This window comes from Salmo salar, chromosome ssa21 (genome assembly GCF_905237065.1).
Source record: "Salmo salar chromosome ssa21, Ssal_v3.1, whole genome shotgun sequence".
Taxonomy (NCBI): domain Eukaryota; kingdom Metazoa; phylum Chordata; class Actinopteri; order Salmoniformes; family Salmonidae; genus Salmo; species Salmo salar.
The window spans coordinates 57030125-57048461 of NC_059462.1; the positions used below are offsets into that span (position 1 = coordinate 57030125).

Genomic DNA, 18337 nt, shown 5'->3' on the forward strand with positions numbered 1-18337 from the left:
ATGTTCTGTATCTGATAGAAGCAGCATTATGTTCTGTATCTGATAGAAGCAGCATTATGTTCTGTATCTGATAGAAGCAGCATTATGTTCTGTAGTTCTGTATCTGATAGAAGCAGCATTATGTTCTGTATCTGATAGAAGCAGCATTATGTTCTGTATCTGATAGAAGCAGCATTATGTTCTGTATCTGATAGAAGCAGCATTATGTTCTGTTGGGTGTTCTGTATCTGATAGAAGCAGCATTATGTTCTGTATCTGATAGAAGCAGCATTATGTTCTGTATCTGATAGAAGCAGCATTATGTTCTGTATCTGATAGAAGCAGCATTATGTTCTGTATCTGATAGAAGCAGCATTATGTTCTGTATCTGATAGAAGCAGCATTATGTTCTGTATCTGATAGAAGCAGCATTATGTTCTGTATCTGATAGAAGCAGCATTATGTTCTGTAGTTCTGTATCTGATAGAAGCAGCATTATGTTCTGTAGTTCTGTATCTGATAGAAGCAGCATTATGTTCTGTAGTTCTGTATCTGATAGAAGCAGCATTATGTTCTGTAGTTCTGTATCTGATAGAAGCAGCATTATGTTCTGTAGTTCTGTATCTGATAGAAGCAGCGTTATGTTCTGTAGTTCTGTATCTGATAGAAGCAGCATTATGTTCTGTATCTGATAGAAGCAGCATTATGTTCTGTATCTGATAGAAGCAGCATTATGTTCTGTATCTGATAGAAGCAGCATTATGTTCTGTATCTGATAGAAGCAGCATTATGTTCTGTAGTTCTGTATCTGATAGAAGCAGCATTATGTTCTGTATCTGATAGAAGCAGCATTATGTTCTGTAGTTCTGTATCTGATAGAAGCAGCATTATGTTCTGTATCTGATAGAAGCAGCATTATGGTGTTCTGTATCTGATAGAAGCAGCATTATGTTCTGTATCTGATAGAAGCAGCATTATTGTGTTCTGTATCTGATAGAAGCAGCATTATGTTCTGTATCTGATAGAAGCAGCATTATGTTCTGTATCTGATAGAAGCAGCATTATGTTCTGTATCTGATAGAAGCAGCATTATGTTCTGTATCTGATAGAAGCAGCATTATGTTCTGTAGTTCTGTATCTGATAGAAGCAGCATTATGTTCTGTATCTGATAGAAGCAGCATTATGTTCTGTATCTGATAGAAGCAGCATTATGTTCTGTATCTGATAGAAGCAGCATTATGTTCTGTATCTGATAGAAGCAGCATTATGTTCTGTATCTGATAGAAGCAGCATTATGTTCTGTATCTGATAGAAGCAGCATTATGGTTCTGTATCTGATAGAAGCAGCATTATGTTCTGTAGTTCTGTATCTGATAGAAGCAGCATTATGTTCTGTAGTTCTGTATCTGATAGAAGCAGCATTATGTTCTGTAGTTCTGTATCTGATAGAAGCAGCATTATGTTCTGTAGTTCTGTATCTGATAGAAGCAGCGTTATGTTCTGTAGTTCTGTATCTGATAGAAGCAGCATTATGTTCTGTATCTGATAGAAGCAGCATTATGTTCTGTATCTGATAGAAGCAGCATTATGTTCTGTATCTGATAGAAGCAGCATTATGTTCTGTATTGATAGAAGAGATTGTTCTGTATCTGATAGAAGCAGCATTATGTTCTGTATCTGATAGAAGCAGCATTATGTTCTGTAGTTCTGTATCTGATAGAAGCAGCATTATGTTCTGTATCTGATAGAAGCAGCATTATTGTGTTCTGTATCTGATAGAAGCAGCATTATGTTCTGTATCTGATAGAAGCAGCATTATGTTCTGTATCTGATAGAAGCAGCATTATGTTCTGTATCTGATAGAAGCAGCATTATGTTCTGTATCTGATAGAAGCAGCATTATGTTCTGTATCTGATAGAAGCAGCATTATGTTCTGTATCTGATAGAAGCAGCATTATGTTCTGTATCTGATAGAAGCAGCATTATGTTCTGTATCTGATAGAAGCAGCATTATGTTCTGTATCTGATAGAAGCAGCATTATGTTCTGTATCTGATAGAAGCAGCATTATGTTCTGTAGTTCTGTATCTGATAGAAGCAGCATTATGTTCTGTATCTGATAGAAGCAGCATTATGTTCTGTATCTGATAGAAGCAGCATTATGTTCTGTATCTGATAGAAGCAGCATTATGTTCTGTATCTGATAGAAGCAGCATTATGTTCTGTATCTGATAGAAGCAGCGTTATGTTCTGTAGTTCTGTATCTGATAGAAGCAGCATTATGTTCTGTATCTGATAGAAGCAGCATTATGTTCTGTATCTGATAGAAGCAGCATTATGTTCTGTATCTGATAGAAGCAGCATTATGTTCTGTATCTGATAGAAGCAGCAGAGGCGTCTCTCTGGCACTGAGCTGGTTCGTCTGGGAACAGAGACAGACAGAATGATATACTGTGGGTTGACAGACAAGAAAACAAACAGTCATTTCAGACAGTGTGTGTGTGTGTGTGTGAGTGTGTGTGTGTGTGTGTGTGTGTGTGTGTGTGTGTGTGTGTGTGTGTGTGTGTGTGTGTGTGTGTGTGTCTGACTGTGTGTGTTCTGTGTGTGTGTGTGTGCATATCTTAATGTGTGTGTGTGTGCGTCTGTGTTACAGGGGTAGTGGATATAGAAGAAAACAGGCGTTACCCTCAAGCACAGCAGGGTCACAATAACATTACTAATCTAGAAGGAGGAGCGAGCGAGGAGAAAGGATAGAGAGAGCGAGACAGAGAAAGAGCGAGAGAGAGAGAGAGAGAGAGAGAGAGAGAGAGAGAGAGAGAGCAAGCGCGAGAGAGAGACAGAGAGACAGAGAGAGAGAGCGAGAGAGAGAGAGAGAGACAGAGAGAGAGACAGAGAGCGAGCAACAGAGAGCAACAGAGAGAGCATTATGCAGCAATAATTCTCAGGAGAAACCCAAGCTGACTTGGTGTCTGGCAAATAGAAATCTATCCACAATCATCGACAGAAATATCTGCTGAGATGATACAGAATCTATTCTATTCCAGTTCTATGACAGAGAGAGACAGAAAACCTTATATTCTACTTCTATGGCAGACAGAAAATCTATTCTAGTCAAATGAGAGAGAGACAGGAAACCTTCTATTGTAGTCAAATGACAGAGACGGGAAACCTTCTATTCTATTCAGATGACAGAGAGAGACAGGAAACCTCATATTATAGTCAAATGACAGAGAGAGACGGGAAACCCGGTTGAACCCTGTAGAACCCATTGAAGGCCAGTAGAACACTGTAGAGGCCAGTAGAACCCTGTAGAGGCCAGTAGAACCCTGTAGAACCCATTAAAGGCCAGTAGAACCCTATCGAGGCTAGCAGAAACCAGTAGAACCCAGTAGGGCCCAGTAGAGATCAGTAGAACCCTGTAGAAGCCAGCAGAGATCAGTAGAACCCTGTAGAGCCCTGTAGAGGACAGTAGAGCCTAGTAGAACCCTGTTGAGACCAGCAGAGCCCAGTAGAACCCTGTAGAAGCCAGCAGAGATCAGTAGAACCCTGTAGAGCCCAGTAGAGATCAGTAGAACCCTGTAGAGCCCTGTAGAGGACAGTAGAGCCTAGTAGAACCCTGTTGAGACCAGCAGAGCCCAGTAGAACCCTGTAGAAGCCAGCAGAGATCAGTAGAACCCTGTAGAGCCCAGTAGAGATCAGTAGAACCCTGTAGAGCCCTGTAGAGGACAGTAGAGCCTAGTAGAACCCTGTTGAGACCAGCAGAGCCCAGTAGAACCCTGTAGAAGCCAGCAGAGATCAGTAGAACCCTGTAGAGCCCAGTAGAGATCAGTAGAACCCTGTAGAGCCCTGTAGAGGACAGTAGAGCCTAGTAGAACCCTGTTGAGTCCAGCAGAGCCCAGTAGAACCCTGTGGAGGCCGGTAGAACCCTGTCGAGACTAGCAGAAACCAGTAGAGCATAGTAGAACCCAGTAGAGCCCAGCAGCCCACAGCAAAACAATATATAGGCCGGGCAGAGATCAGTAGAGGCCAGTAGAACCCTGTAGAGCCCAGTAGAGCCCAATATAACCCAGTATAGCCCAGTAAAGGTCAGCAAAATCCTATAGAGGCAAGCAGAGCCCAGTAGAGCCCTGTAGAACCTTGTAAACGCCGAGTAGATACCCTGTCAAACCCTGTAGAGGACAGTTGAGCACAGTAGAGGCTAGCAGCAGCTACTCTTCCTGGGGTTTATTATGGATCCACATTAGTTCCTGCCAAGGCAGCAGCTACTCTTCCTGGGGTTTATTATGGATCCACATTAGTTCCTGTTGCCAAGGCAGCAGCTACTCTTCCTGGGGTTTATTATGGATCCCCATTAGTTCCTGCCAAGGCAGCAGCTACTCTTCCTGGGGTTTATTATGGATCCCCATTAGTTCCTGTCAAGGCTGCAGCTACTCTTCCTGGGGTTTATTATGGATCCCCATTAGTTCCTGCCAAGGCAGCAGCTACTCTTCCTGGGGTTTATTATGGATCCCCATTAGTTCCTGTTGCCAAGGCAGCAGCTACTCTTCCTGGGGTTTATTATGGATCCCCATTAGTTCCTGCCAAGGCAGCAGCTACTCTTCCTGGGGTTTATTATGGATCCCCATTAGTTCCTGCCAAGGCGGCAGCTACTCTTCCTGGGGTTTATTATGGATCCACATTAGTTCCTGCCAAGGCAGCAGCTACTCTTCCTGGGGTTTATTATGGATCCCCATTAGTTCCTGTCAAGGCAGCTACTCTTCCTGGGGTTTATTATGGATCCCCATTAGTTCCTGCCAAGGCAGCAGCTACTCTTCCTGGGGGTTTATTATGGATCCCCGTTAGTTCCTGCCAAGGCAGCAGCTACTCTTCCTGGGGTTTATTATGGATCCCCATTAGTTCCTGCCAAGGCAGCAGCTACTCTTCCTGGGGGTTTATTATGGATCCCCGTTAGTTCCTGCCAAGGCAGCAGCTACTCTTCCTGGGGTTTATTATGGATCCCCATTAGTTCCTGTCAAGGCTGCAGCTACTCTTCCTGGGGTTTATTAGGATCCCCATTAGTTCCTGTCAAGGCAGCGGCTACTCTTCCTGGGGTTTATTATGGATCCCCATTAGTTCCTGTCAAGGCAGCAGCTACTCTTCCTGGGGTTTATTATGGATCCCCATTAGTTCCTGTCAAGGCAGCAGCTACTCTTCCTGGGGGTTTATTATGGATCCCCGTTAGTTCCTGCCAAGGCAGCAGCTACTCTTCCTGGGGTTTATTATGGATCCCCGTTAGTTCCTGCCAAGGCAGCAGCTTCTCTTCCTTGGATCCAGCCAAATTAAGGCAGTTTATTCAATTTTAAAACATTACAATACATTCACACTGTGTGCCCTCAGGCCCCTACTCCACCACTACCACATATCTACAGTACTAAATGCATGTTTATGTATAGTGCGTATGTTATTGTGTGTGTGTGTGTGCCTGTTGTGTTGCTTCACAGTCCCTTCCATAAGGTGTTTTTTTAATCTGTTATTTATATCTGAATCTACTGCTGCATGATTTACTTGATGTGGAATAGAGTTCCATGTAGTCATGGCTCTATGTAGTACTGTGGGCCTCCCATAGTCTGTTCTGGACTTGGGGACTGTGAAGAGACCTCTGGTGGCATGTCTTGTGGGGTATGGATGGGGTGTCTGAGCTGTGTGCCAGTAGTTTAAACAGACCTCTGGTGGCATGTCTTGTGGGGTATGGATGGGGTGTCTGAGCTGTGTGCCAGTAGTTTAAACAGACCTCTGGTGGCATGTCTTGTGGGGTATGCATGGGTGTCTGAGCTGTGTGCCAGTAGTTTAGACAGACAGCTCAGTGCATTCAACATGTCAATACCTCTCATAGATACAAGTAGTGATGAAGTCAGTCTCTCCTCCACTTTGAGCCAGGAGAGATTGACCTGCATATTATTAATATTAGCTCTCTGTGTACATCCAAGGGCCAGCTGTGCTGCCCTGTTCTGAGACAATTGCATTTTTCCTAAGTCCTTTTTTGTGGCCACTGACCACATGACTGAACAGTAGTCCAGGTGTGACAAAACTAGGGCCTGTAGGACCTGCCTTGTTGATAGTGTTGTTAAGAAGGTAGAAACTAGGGCCTGTAGGACCTGCCTTGTTGATAGTGTTGTTAAGAAGGTAGAAACTAGGGCCTGTAGGACCTGCCTTGTTGATAGTGCTGTTAAGAAGGTAGAAACTAGGGCCTGTAGGACCTGCCTTGTTGATAGTGTTGTTAAGAAGGTAGAGATACGCTTTATTATGAACAGACTTCTCCCCATCTTCGCTACTGTTGTATCAATATGTTTTGACCAGGACAGTTTACAATCCAGGGTTACAGCAAGCAATTTAGTCAGCTCAACGTGCTCAATTTCCACATTATTTATTACAAGATTTAGTTGAGGTTTAGGGTTTAGTGAATGTTTTGTCCCAAACACAATTCTTTTAGTTTTAGAAATATTTAGGACTAACTTATTTTTTGCCACCCACTCTGAAACTAACTGCAGCTCCTTATTAAGTGTTGCAGTCATTTCAGTCGCTGACGTGTATAGTGTTGAGTCATCCGCATACATAGACACTCTGGCTTTACTCAAAGTTAGTGGCATGTCCAATAGTAAAAATTGAAAGAGCAAGGGGCCTAAACAGCTTCCCTGGGGAATTCCTGATTCTACCTGTATTATATTTGAGAGGCTTCCATTAAAGAACACCCTCTGTGTTCTGTTAGACAGGTTACTCTTTATCCACATTATAGCAGGGGGTGTAAAGCCATAACACATACGTTTTTCCAGCAGTAGACTATGATCGATAATGTCAGAAGATTCACTGACGTCTAACAAGTAGAGCCCAATACAGCCCAGTAGACCCCAGCAAAAACCCTATCGAGGCCCGGCAGAGAACAGTAGAGCCCGCTAGACCCCAGCAAAACCCTGTCGAGGCCGGCAGAGTCCAGTAGAGCCCACTAGACCCCAGCAAAACCCTGTCGAGGCCGGCAGAGTCCAGTAGAGCCCACTAGACACCAGCAAAAACCTGTCGAGGCCGGCAGAGACCAGTAGAGCCCACTAGACCCCAGCAAAACCCTGTTGAGGCCGGCAGAGTCCAGTAGAGCCCACTAGACCCCAGCAAAACCCTGTCGAGGCCGGCAGAGACCAGTAGAGCCCACTAGACCCCAGCAAAACCCTGTTGAGGCCGGCAGAGACCAGTAGAGCCCACTAGACCCCAGCAAAACCATGGAGAGGCCGGCAAAGGCCGGCAGAGACCAGTAGAGCCTAGTAGAACCCAGTAGAACTCAGTAGAGCCCTGTAGACCCCAGCAAAACCCTGTAGAGACCGGCAGAGACCAGTAGAGCCTAGTAGAACCCAGCAGAACCCTGTAGAGGCCAGCAGAGACCAGTAGAGCCTAGTAGAGACCAGTAGAGCCTAGTAGAACTCAGTAGAGCCCTGTAGACCCCAGCAAAACCCTGTAGAGACCGGTAGAGACCAGTAGAGCCTAGTAGAACCCAGTAGAACCCAGCAGAACCCTGTAGAGCCCAGCAGAGACCAGCAGAACCCTGTAGAGCCCAGCAGAGCCCAGTAGAGCCTAGTAGAACCCAGCAGAACCCTGTAGAGGCAAGCAGAGGCCAGTAGAGCCTAGTAGAAGCCAGTAAAGCCCAGCAGAACCATGTAGAGCCCAGCAGAGACCAGTAGAGCCTAGTAGAACCCAGCAGAACCCTGTAGAGCCCAGCAGAGGCCAGTAGAGCCTAGTAGAACCCAGCAGAACCCTGTAGAGGCCAGCAGAGACCAGTAGAGCCTAGTAGAACCCAGCAGAACCCTGTAGAGGCCAGCAGAGACCAGTAGAGCCTAGTAGAACCCAGCAGAACCCTGTAGAGGCCAGTAGAGCCTAGTAGAAGCCAGTAAAGCCCAGCAGAACCCTGTTGAGCCCAGCAGGGACAAGTAGAGCCTAGTAGAACCCAGCAGAACCCTGTAGAGGCCAGTAGAGCTTAGTAGAACCCAGTAGAGGCCAGTGTACTTACATGAGGGTAGTACTCCATGACCAGTAGGTACTCCATGCGTCCGTCGGCTGTAAGTCTCTCGTCTCCGACGATGAAGCGTGCGATGTTATCGTGCTCCAGCAGGGGGACACGGTAGATGGCTCGCTCGTTGACAAAGTTCTGCCGGTTCTGGTAGGTGAACATCTTGACCGCTACGGTACGCTCGTCCAGAGAACCCTTATACACGGAGCCATACCGCCCTCGACCAATCAACTGGGAGGTGGAAGTGAGAGAGGGAGATGGAGAGGGACAGGGAGAAAGTGACAGAAAGATGGTTTGAGACATACACAGACAAAGGGAATTCAAGACAGTGTCAGTCATTTCTATAAGCAGGGAAACACAGCAGCTGTTTAGTGAGACAGAGCCATACTCCACCATCTCACCTTTAACCCCCATACTCCACCATCTCACCTCTAACCCCCATACTCCACCATCTCACCTTTAACCCCCATACTCCACCATCTCACCTCTAACCCCATACTCCACCATCTCACCTTTAACCCCCATACTCCACCATCTCACCTCTAACCCCCATACTCCACCATCTCACCTTTAACCCCCATACTCCACCATCTCACCTCTAACCCCCATACTCCACCATCTCACCTCTAACCCCCATACTCCACCATCTCACCTCTAACCCCCATACTCCACCATCTCACCTCTAACCCCCATACTCCCCATCTCACCTTTAACCCCCATACTCCACCATCTCACCTCTAACCCCCATACTCCACCATCTCACCTCTAACCCCCATACTCCACCATCTCACCTCTAACCCCCATACTCCACCATCTCACCTTTAACCCCCATACTCCACCATCTCACCTCTAACCCCCATACTCCACCATCTCATCTCTAACCCCATACTCCACCATCTCACCTTTAACCCCCATACTCCACCATCTCACCTTTAACCCCATACTCCACCATCTCACCTCTAACCCCCATACTCCACCATCTCACCTCTAACCCCCATACTCCACCATCTCACCTCTAACCCCCATACTCCACCATCTCACCTTTAACCCCCATACTCCACCATCTCACCTCTAACCCCCATACTCCACCATCTCACCTCTAACCCCCATACTCCACCACCTCTAACCCCCATACTCCACCATCTCACCTCTAACCCCCATACTCCACCATCTCACCTCTAACCCCCATACTCCACCATCTCACCTCTAACCCCCATACTCCACCATCTCACCTTTAACCCCCATACTCCACCATCTCACCTCTAACCCCCATACTCCACCATCTCACCTCTAACCCCCATACTCCACCATCTCACCTTTAACCCCCATACTCCACCATCTCACCTCTAACCCCCATACTCCACCATCTCACCTCTAACACCCATACTCCACCATCTCACCTCTAACCCCATACTCCACCATCTCACCTCTAACCCCCATACTCCACCATCTCACCTCTAACCCCCATACTCCACCATCTCACCTCTAACCCCCATACTCCACCATCTCACCTCTAACCCCCATACTCCACCATCTCACCTTTAACCCCCATACTCCACCATCTCACCTCTAACCCCCATACTCCACCATCTCACCTCTAACCCCCATACTCCACCATCTCACCTCTAACCCCCATACTCCACCATCTCACCTTTAACCCCCATACTCCACCATCTCACCTCTAACCCCCATACTCCACCATCTCACCTCTAACCCCCATACTCCACCATCTCACCTCTAACCCCATACTCCACCATCTCACCTCTAACCCCCATACTCCACCATCTCACCTCTAACCCCCATACTCCACCATCTCACCTCTAACCCCCATACTCCACCATCTCACCTCTAACCCCCATACTCCACCATCTCACCTTTAACCCCCATACTCCACCATCTCACCTCTAACCCCCATACTCCACCATCTCACCTCTAACCCCCATACTCCACCATCTCACCTCTAACCCCCATACTCCACCATCTCACCTCTAACCCCCATACTCCACCATCTCACCTTTAACCCCCCATACTCCACCATCTCACCTCTAACCCCCATACTCCACCATCTCACCTCTAACCCCATACTCCACCATCTCACCTCTAACCACCATACTCCACCACCTCTAACCCCCATACTCCACCATCTCACCTCTAACCCCATACTCCACCACCTCTAACCCCCATACTCCACCACCTCTAACCCCCATACTCCCCCATCTCACCTCTAACCCCCATACTCCACCATCTCACCTCTAACCCCATACTCCACCATCTCACCTCTAACCCCATACTCCACCATCTCACCTCTAACCCCCATACTCCACCATCTCACCTCTAACCCCCATACTCCACCATCTCACCTCTAACCCCATACTCCACCATCTCACCTCTAACCCCATACTCCACCATCTCACCTCTAACCCCCATACTCCACCATCTCACCTCTAACCCCCATACTCCACCATCTCAGCTCTAACCCCATACTCCACCATCTCACCTCTAACCCCATACTCCACCATCTCACCTCTAACCCCATACTCCACCATCTCACCTCTAACCCCCATACTCCACCATCTCACCTCTAACCCCCATACTCCACCATCTCACCTCTAACCCCCATACTCCACCATGTCACCTCTAACCCCCATACTCCACCACCTCTAAACCCCATACTCCACCACCTCTAACCCCCATACTCCCCCATCTCACCTCTAACCCCATACTCCACCATCTCACCTCTAACCCCCATACTCCACCATGTCACCTCTAACCCCCATACTCCACCACCTCTAAACCCCATACTCCACCACCTCTAACCCCCATACTCCCCCATCTCACCTCTAACCCCATACTCCACCATCTCACCTCTAACCCCATACTCCACCATCTCACCTCTAACCCCCATACTCCACCATCTCACCTCTAATCCCCATACTCCACCATCTCACCCCTCTAACCCCCATACTCCACCATCTCACCTCTAACCCCCATACTCCACCACCTCACCTCTAACCCCCATACTCCACCATCTCACCTCTAACCCCCATACTCCACCATCTCACCTCTAATCCCCATACTCCACCATCTCACCTCTAACCCCCCATACTCCACCATGTCACCTCTAACCCCATACTCCACCACCTCTAAACCCCATACTCCACCACCTCTAACCCCATACTCCACCACCTCACCTCTAACCCCCATACTCCACCATCTCACCTCTAACCCCCATACTCCACCACCTCTAACCCCCATACTCCACCACCTCTAACCCCCATACTCCACCACCTCTAACCCCATACTCCACCACCTCTAACCCCCATACTCCACCACCTCTAACCCCATACTCCACCGCCTCACCTCTAACCCCCATACTCCACCACCTCTAACCCCATACTCCACCACCTCTAAACCCCATACTCCCCCATCTCACCTCTAACCCCATACTCCACCATCTCACCTCTAACCCCATACTCCACCATCTCACCTCTAACCCCATACTCCACCATCTCACCTGTAACCCCATACTCCACCATCTCACCTCTAACCCCCATACTCCACCACCTCTAACCCCCATACTCCCCCATCTCACCTCTAACCCCCATACTCCACCATCTCACCTCTAACCCCATACTCCACCATCTCACCTCTAACCCCCATACTCCACCATCTCACCTGTAACCCCATACTCCACCATCTCACCTCTAACCCCCATACTCCACCATCTCACCTCTAACCCCCATACACCACCACCTCTAACCCCCATACTCCACCATCTCACCTCTAACCCCCATACTCCACCATCTCACCTCTAACCCCCATACTCCACCATCTCACCTCTAACCCCCATACTCCACCACCTCTAACCCCCATACTCCACCATCTCACCTCTAACCCCATACTCCACCATCTCACCTCTAACCCCCATACTCCACCATCTCAACTCTAACCCCCATACTCCACCATGTCACCTCTAAACCCCATACTCCACCATCTCACCTCTAACCCCCATACTCCACCATCTAACCTCTAACCCCCATACTCCACCATCTCACCTCTAACCCCCATACTCCACCATGTCACCTCTAACCCCCATACTCCACCATCTCACCTCTAACCCCCATACTCCACCATCTCACCTCTAACCCCCATACTCCACCATCTCACCTCTAACCCCCATACTCCACCATCTCACCTTTAACCCCCATACTCCACCATCTCACCTCTAACCCCATACTCCACCACCTCTAACCCCCATACTCCACCATCTCACCTTTAACCCCCATACTCCACCATCTCACCTCTAACCCCCATACTCCACCATCTCACCTCTAACCCCCATACTCCACCATCTCACCTCTAACCCCATACTCCACCATCTCACCTGTAACCCCCATACTCCACCATCTCATCTCTAACCCCCATACTCCACCATCTCACCTGTAACCCCCATACTCCACCACCTCTAACCCCATACTCCACCATCTCACCTCTAACCCCCATACTCCACCATCTCACCTCTAACCCCCATACTCCACCACCTCTAACCCCCATACTCCACCATCTCACCTTTAACCCCCATACTCCACCATCTCACCTCTAACCCCCATACTCCACCATCTCACCTCTAACCCCATACTCCACCATCTCACCTCTAACCCCCATACTCCACCATCTCACCTCTAACCCCATACTCCACCACCTCTAACCCCATACTCCCCCATCTCACCTCTAACCCCATACTCCACCATCTCACCTCTAACCCCCATACTCCACCATCTCACCTCTAACCCCCATACTCCACCATCTCACCTCTAATCCCCATACTCCACCATCTCACCTCTAACCCCCATACTCCACCATCTCACCTCTAACCCCCATACTCCACCACCTCACCTCTAACCCCCATACTCCACCATCTCACCTCTAACCCCCATACTCCACCATCTCACCTCTAATCCCCATACTCCACCATCTCACCTCTAACCCCATACTCCACCATGTCACCTCTAACCCCCATACTCCACCACCTCTAAACCCCATACTCCACCACCTCTAACCCCATACTCCACCACCTCACCTCTAACCCCCATACTCCACCATCTCACCTCTAACCCCCATACTCCACCACCTCTAACCCCATACTCCACCACCTCTAACCCCCATACTCCACCACCTCTAACCCCATACTCCACCGCCTCACCTCTAACCCCATACACCACCATCTCACCTCTAACCCCCATACTCCACCATCTCACCTCTAACCCCCATACTCCACCATCTCACCTCTAACCCCATACTCCACCATCTCACCTCTAACCCCATACTCCACCATCTCACCTCTAACCCCCATACTCCACCATCTCACCTCTAACCCCATACTCCACCATCTCACCTGTAACCCCCATACTCCACCATCTCACCTCTAACCCCATACTCCACCACCTCTAACCCCCATACTCCCCATCTCACCTCTAACCCCCATACTCCACCATCTCACCTCTAACCCCATACTCCACCATCTCACCTCTAACCCCATACTCCACCATCTCACCTGTAACCCCCATACTCCACCATCTCACCTCTAACCCCCATACTCCACCATCTCACCTCTAACCCCATACTCCACCACCTCTAACCCCCATACTCCACCATCTCACCTCTAACCCCCATACTCCACCATCTCACCTCTAACCCCCATACTCCACCATCTCACCTCTAACCCCATACTCCACCACCTCTAACCCCCATACTCCACCATCTCACCTCTAACCCCCATACTCCACCATCTCACCTCTAACCCCCATACTCCACCATCTCAACTCTAACCCCCATACTCCACCATGTCACCTCTAACCCCCATACTCCACCATCTCACCTCTAACCCCCATACTCCACCATCTAACCTCTAACCCCCATACTCCACCATCTCACCTCTAACCCCCATACTCCACCATGTCACCTCTAACCCCCATACTCCACCATCTCACCTCTAACCCCCATACTCCACCATCTCACCTCTAACCCCCATACTCCACCATCTCACCTCTAACCCCCATACTCCACCATCTCACCTCTAACCCCCATACTCCACCACCTCTAACCCCCATACTCCACCATCTCACCTCTAACCCCCATACTCCACCATCTCACCTCTAACCCCCATACTCCACCATCTCAACTCTAACCCCCATACTCCACCATGTCACCTCTAAACCCCATACTCCACCATCTCACCTCTAACCCCCATACTCCACCATCTAACCTCTAACCCCCATACTCCACCATCTCACCTCTAACCCCCATACTCCACCATGTCACCTCTAACCCCCATACTCCACCATCTCACCTCTAACCCCCATACTCCACCATCTCACCTCTAACCCCCATACTCCACCATGTCACCTCTAACCCCATACTCCACCATCTCACCTCTAACCCCCATACTCCACCATCTCACCTCTAACCCCCATACTCCACCATCTCACCTCTAACCCCCATACTCCACCATCTCACCTCTAACCCCCATACTCCACCACCTCTAACCCCCATACTCCACCATCTCACCTCTAACCCCCATACTCCACCATCTCACCTCTAACCCCCATACTCCACCATCTCAACTCTAACCCCCATACTCCACCATGTCACCTCTAAACCCCATACTCCACCATCTCACCTCTAACCCCCATACTCCACCATCTAACCTCTAACCCCCATACTCCACCATCTCACCTCTAACCCCCATACTCCACCATGTCACCTCTAACCCCATACTCCACCATCTCACCTCTAACCCCATACTCCACCATCTCACCTCTAACCCCATACTCCACCATCTCACCTCTAACCCCCATACTCCACCATCTCACCTTTAACCCCCATACTCCACCATCTCACCTCTAACCCCCATACTCCACCACCTCTAACCCCCATACTCCACCATCTCACCTTTAACCCCCATACTCCACCATCTCACCTCTAACCCCCATACTCCACCATCTCACCTCTAACCCCCATACTCCACCATCTCACCTCTAACCCCATACTCCACCATCTCACCTGTAACCCCCCATACTCCACCATCTCATCTCTAACCCCATACTCCACCATCTCACCTGTAACCCCATACTCCACCACCTCTAACCCCATACTCCACCATCTCACCTCTAACCCCCATACTCCACCATCTCACCTCTAACCCCCATACTCCACCACCTCTAACCCCATACTCCACCATCTCACCTTTAACCCCCATACTCCACCATCTCACCTCTAACCCCCATACTCCACCATCTCACCTCTAACCCCATACTCCACCATCTCACCTCTAACCCCCATACTCCACCATCTCACCTCTAACCCCCATACTCCACCACCTCTAACCCCCATACTCCCCATCTCACCTCTAACCCCATACTCCACCATCTCACCTCTAACCCCATACTCCACCATCTCACCTCTAACCCCCATACTCCACCACCTCACCTCTAACCCCCATACTCCACCATCTCACCTCTAACCCCCATACTCCACCATCTCACCTCTAATCCCCATACTCCACCATCTCACCTCTAACCCCCATACTCCACCATGTCACCTCTAACCCCCATACTCCACCACCTCTAAACCCCATACTCCACCACCTCTAACCCCATACTCCACCACCTCACCTCTAACCCCCATACTCCACCATCTCACCTCTAACCCCCATACTCCACCACCTCTAACCCCATACTCCACCACCTCTAACCCCCATACTCCACCACCTCTAACCCCATACTCCACCGCCTCACCTCTAACCCCATACTCCACCATCTCACCTCTAACCCCCATACTCCACCATCTCACCTCTAACCCCATACTCCACCATCTCACCTCTAACCCCATACTCCACCATCTCACCTCTAACCCCATACTCCACCATCTCACCTCTAACCCCCATACTCCACCATCTCACCTCTAACCCCCATACTCCACCATCTCACCTATAACCCCCATACTCCACCATCTCACCTCTAACCCCCATACTCCACCACCTCTAACCCCCATACTCCCCATCTCACCTCTAACCCCCATACTCCACCATCTCACCTCTAACCCCATACTCCACCATCTCACCTCTAACCCCCATACTCCACCATCTCACCTGTAACCCCCATACTCCACCATCTCACCTCTAACCCCCCCATACTCCACCATCTCACCTCTAACCCCCATACTCCACCACCTCTAACCACCATACTCCACCATCTCACCTTTAACCCCCATACTCCACCATCTCACCTCTAACCCCCATACTCCACCATCTCACCTCTAACCCCCATACTCCACCATCTCACCTCTAAGCCCCATACTCCACCATCTCACCTCTAACCCCCATACTCCACCACCTCTAACCCCCATACTCCCCCATCTCACCTCTAACCCCATACTCCACCATCTCACCTCTAACCCCCATACTCCACCATCTCACCTCTAACCCCATACTCCACCACCTCACCTGTAACCCCCATACTCCACCACCTCTAACCCCCATACTCCACCATCTCACCTCTAACCCCATACTCCACCATCTCACCTCTAACCCCATACTCCACCACCTCTAACCCCCATACTCCACCATCTCACCTTTAACCCCCATACTCCACCATCTCACCTCTAACCCCCATACTCCACCATCTCACCTCTAACCCCCATACTCCACCATCTCACCTCTAACCCCCATACTCCACCATCTCACCTCTAACCCCATACTCCACCACCTCTAACCCCATACTCCCCATCTCACCTCTAACCCCATACTCCACCATCTCACCTCTAACCCCCATACTCCACCATCTCACCTCTAACCCCATACTCCACCACCTCACCTCTAACCCCATACTCCACCATCTCACCTCTAACCCCCATACTCCACCATCTCACCTCTAATCCCCATACTCCACCATCTCACCTCTAACCCCCATACTCCACCATGTCACCTCTAACCCCCATACTCCACCACCTCTAAACCCCATACTCCACCACCTCTAACCCCATACTCCACCACCTCACCTCTAACCCCATACTCCACCATCTCACCTCTAACCCCCATACTCCACCACCTCTAACCCCATACTCCACCACCTCTAACCCCCATACTCCACCACCTCTAACCCCATACTCCACCGCCTCACCTCTAACCCCATACTCCACCATCTCACCTCTAACCCCCATACTCCACCATCTCACCTCTAACCCCCATACTCCACCATCTCACCTCTAACCCCATACTCCACCATCTCACCTCTAACCCCATACTCCACCATCTCACCTCTAACCCCCATACTCCACCATCTCACCTCTAACCCCCATACTCCACCATCTCACCTGTAACCCCCATACTCCACCATCTCACCTCTAACCCCCATACTCCACCACCTCTAACCCCCATACTCCCCCCATCTCACCTCTAACCCCCATACTCCACCATCTCACCTCTAACCCCATACTCCACCATCTCACCTCTAACCCCCATACTCCACCATCTCACCTGTAACCCCCATACTCCACCATCTCACCTCTAACCCCCATACTCCACCATCTCACCTCTAACCCCATACTCCACCACCTCTAACCCCCATACTCCACCATCTCACCTTTAACCCCATACTCCACCATCTCACCTCTAACCCCATACTCCACCATCTCACCTCTAACCCCATACTCCACCATCTCACCTCTAAGCCCCATACTCCACCATCTCACCTCTAACCCCCATACTCCACCACCTCTAACCCCCATACTCCCCCCATCTCACCTCTAACCCCATACTCCACCATCTCACCTCTAACCCCCATACTCCACCATCTCACCTCTAACCCCCATACTCCACCACCTCACCTCTAACCCCCATACTCCACCATCTCACCTCTAACCCCATACTCCACCATCTCACCTCTAATCCCCATACTCCACCATCTCACCTCTAACCCCCATACTCCACCATGTCACCTCTAACCCCCATACTCCACCACCTCTAAACCCCATACTCCACCACCTCTAACCCCATACTCCACCACCTCACCTCTAACCCCCATACTCCACCATCTCACCTCTAACCCCATACTCCACCACCTCTAACCCCATACTCCACCACCTCTAACCCCATACTCCACCACCTCTAACCCCATACTCCACCGCCTCACCTCTAACCCCATACTCCACCATCTCACCTCTAACCCCATACTCCACCATCTCACCTCTAACCCCATACTCCACCATCTCACCTCTAACCCCATACTCCACCATCTCACCTCTAACCCCATACTCCACCATCTCACCTC

General features: G+C 49.7%; 1 protein-coding gene across 1 annotated transcript in view; it reads right to left on the reverse strand.

Annotated features, from left to right (window-relative positions):
- bmpr2b (bone morphogenetic protein receptor, type II b (serine/threonine kinase)) overlaps positions 1 to 18337 on the reverse strand; it is a 137514-nt gene that overhangs the window by 51917 nt on the left and 67260 nt on the right. The window contains exon 6 of the mRNA XM_045704929.1: positions 8010 to 8240. Coding sequence (XP_045560885.1) covers positions 8010 to 8240 — 231 coding nt within the window. The remainder of the gene's footprint in view (positions 1 to 8009; positions 8241 to 18337) is intronic.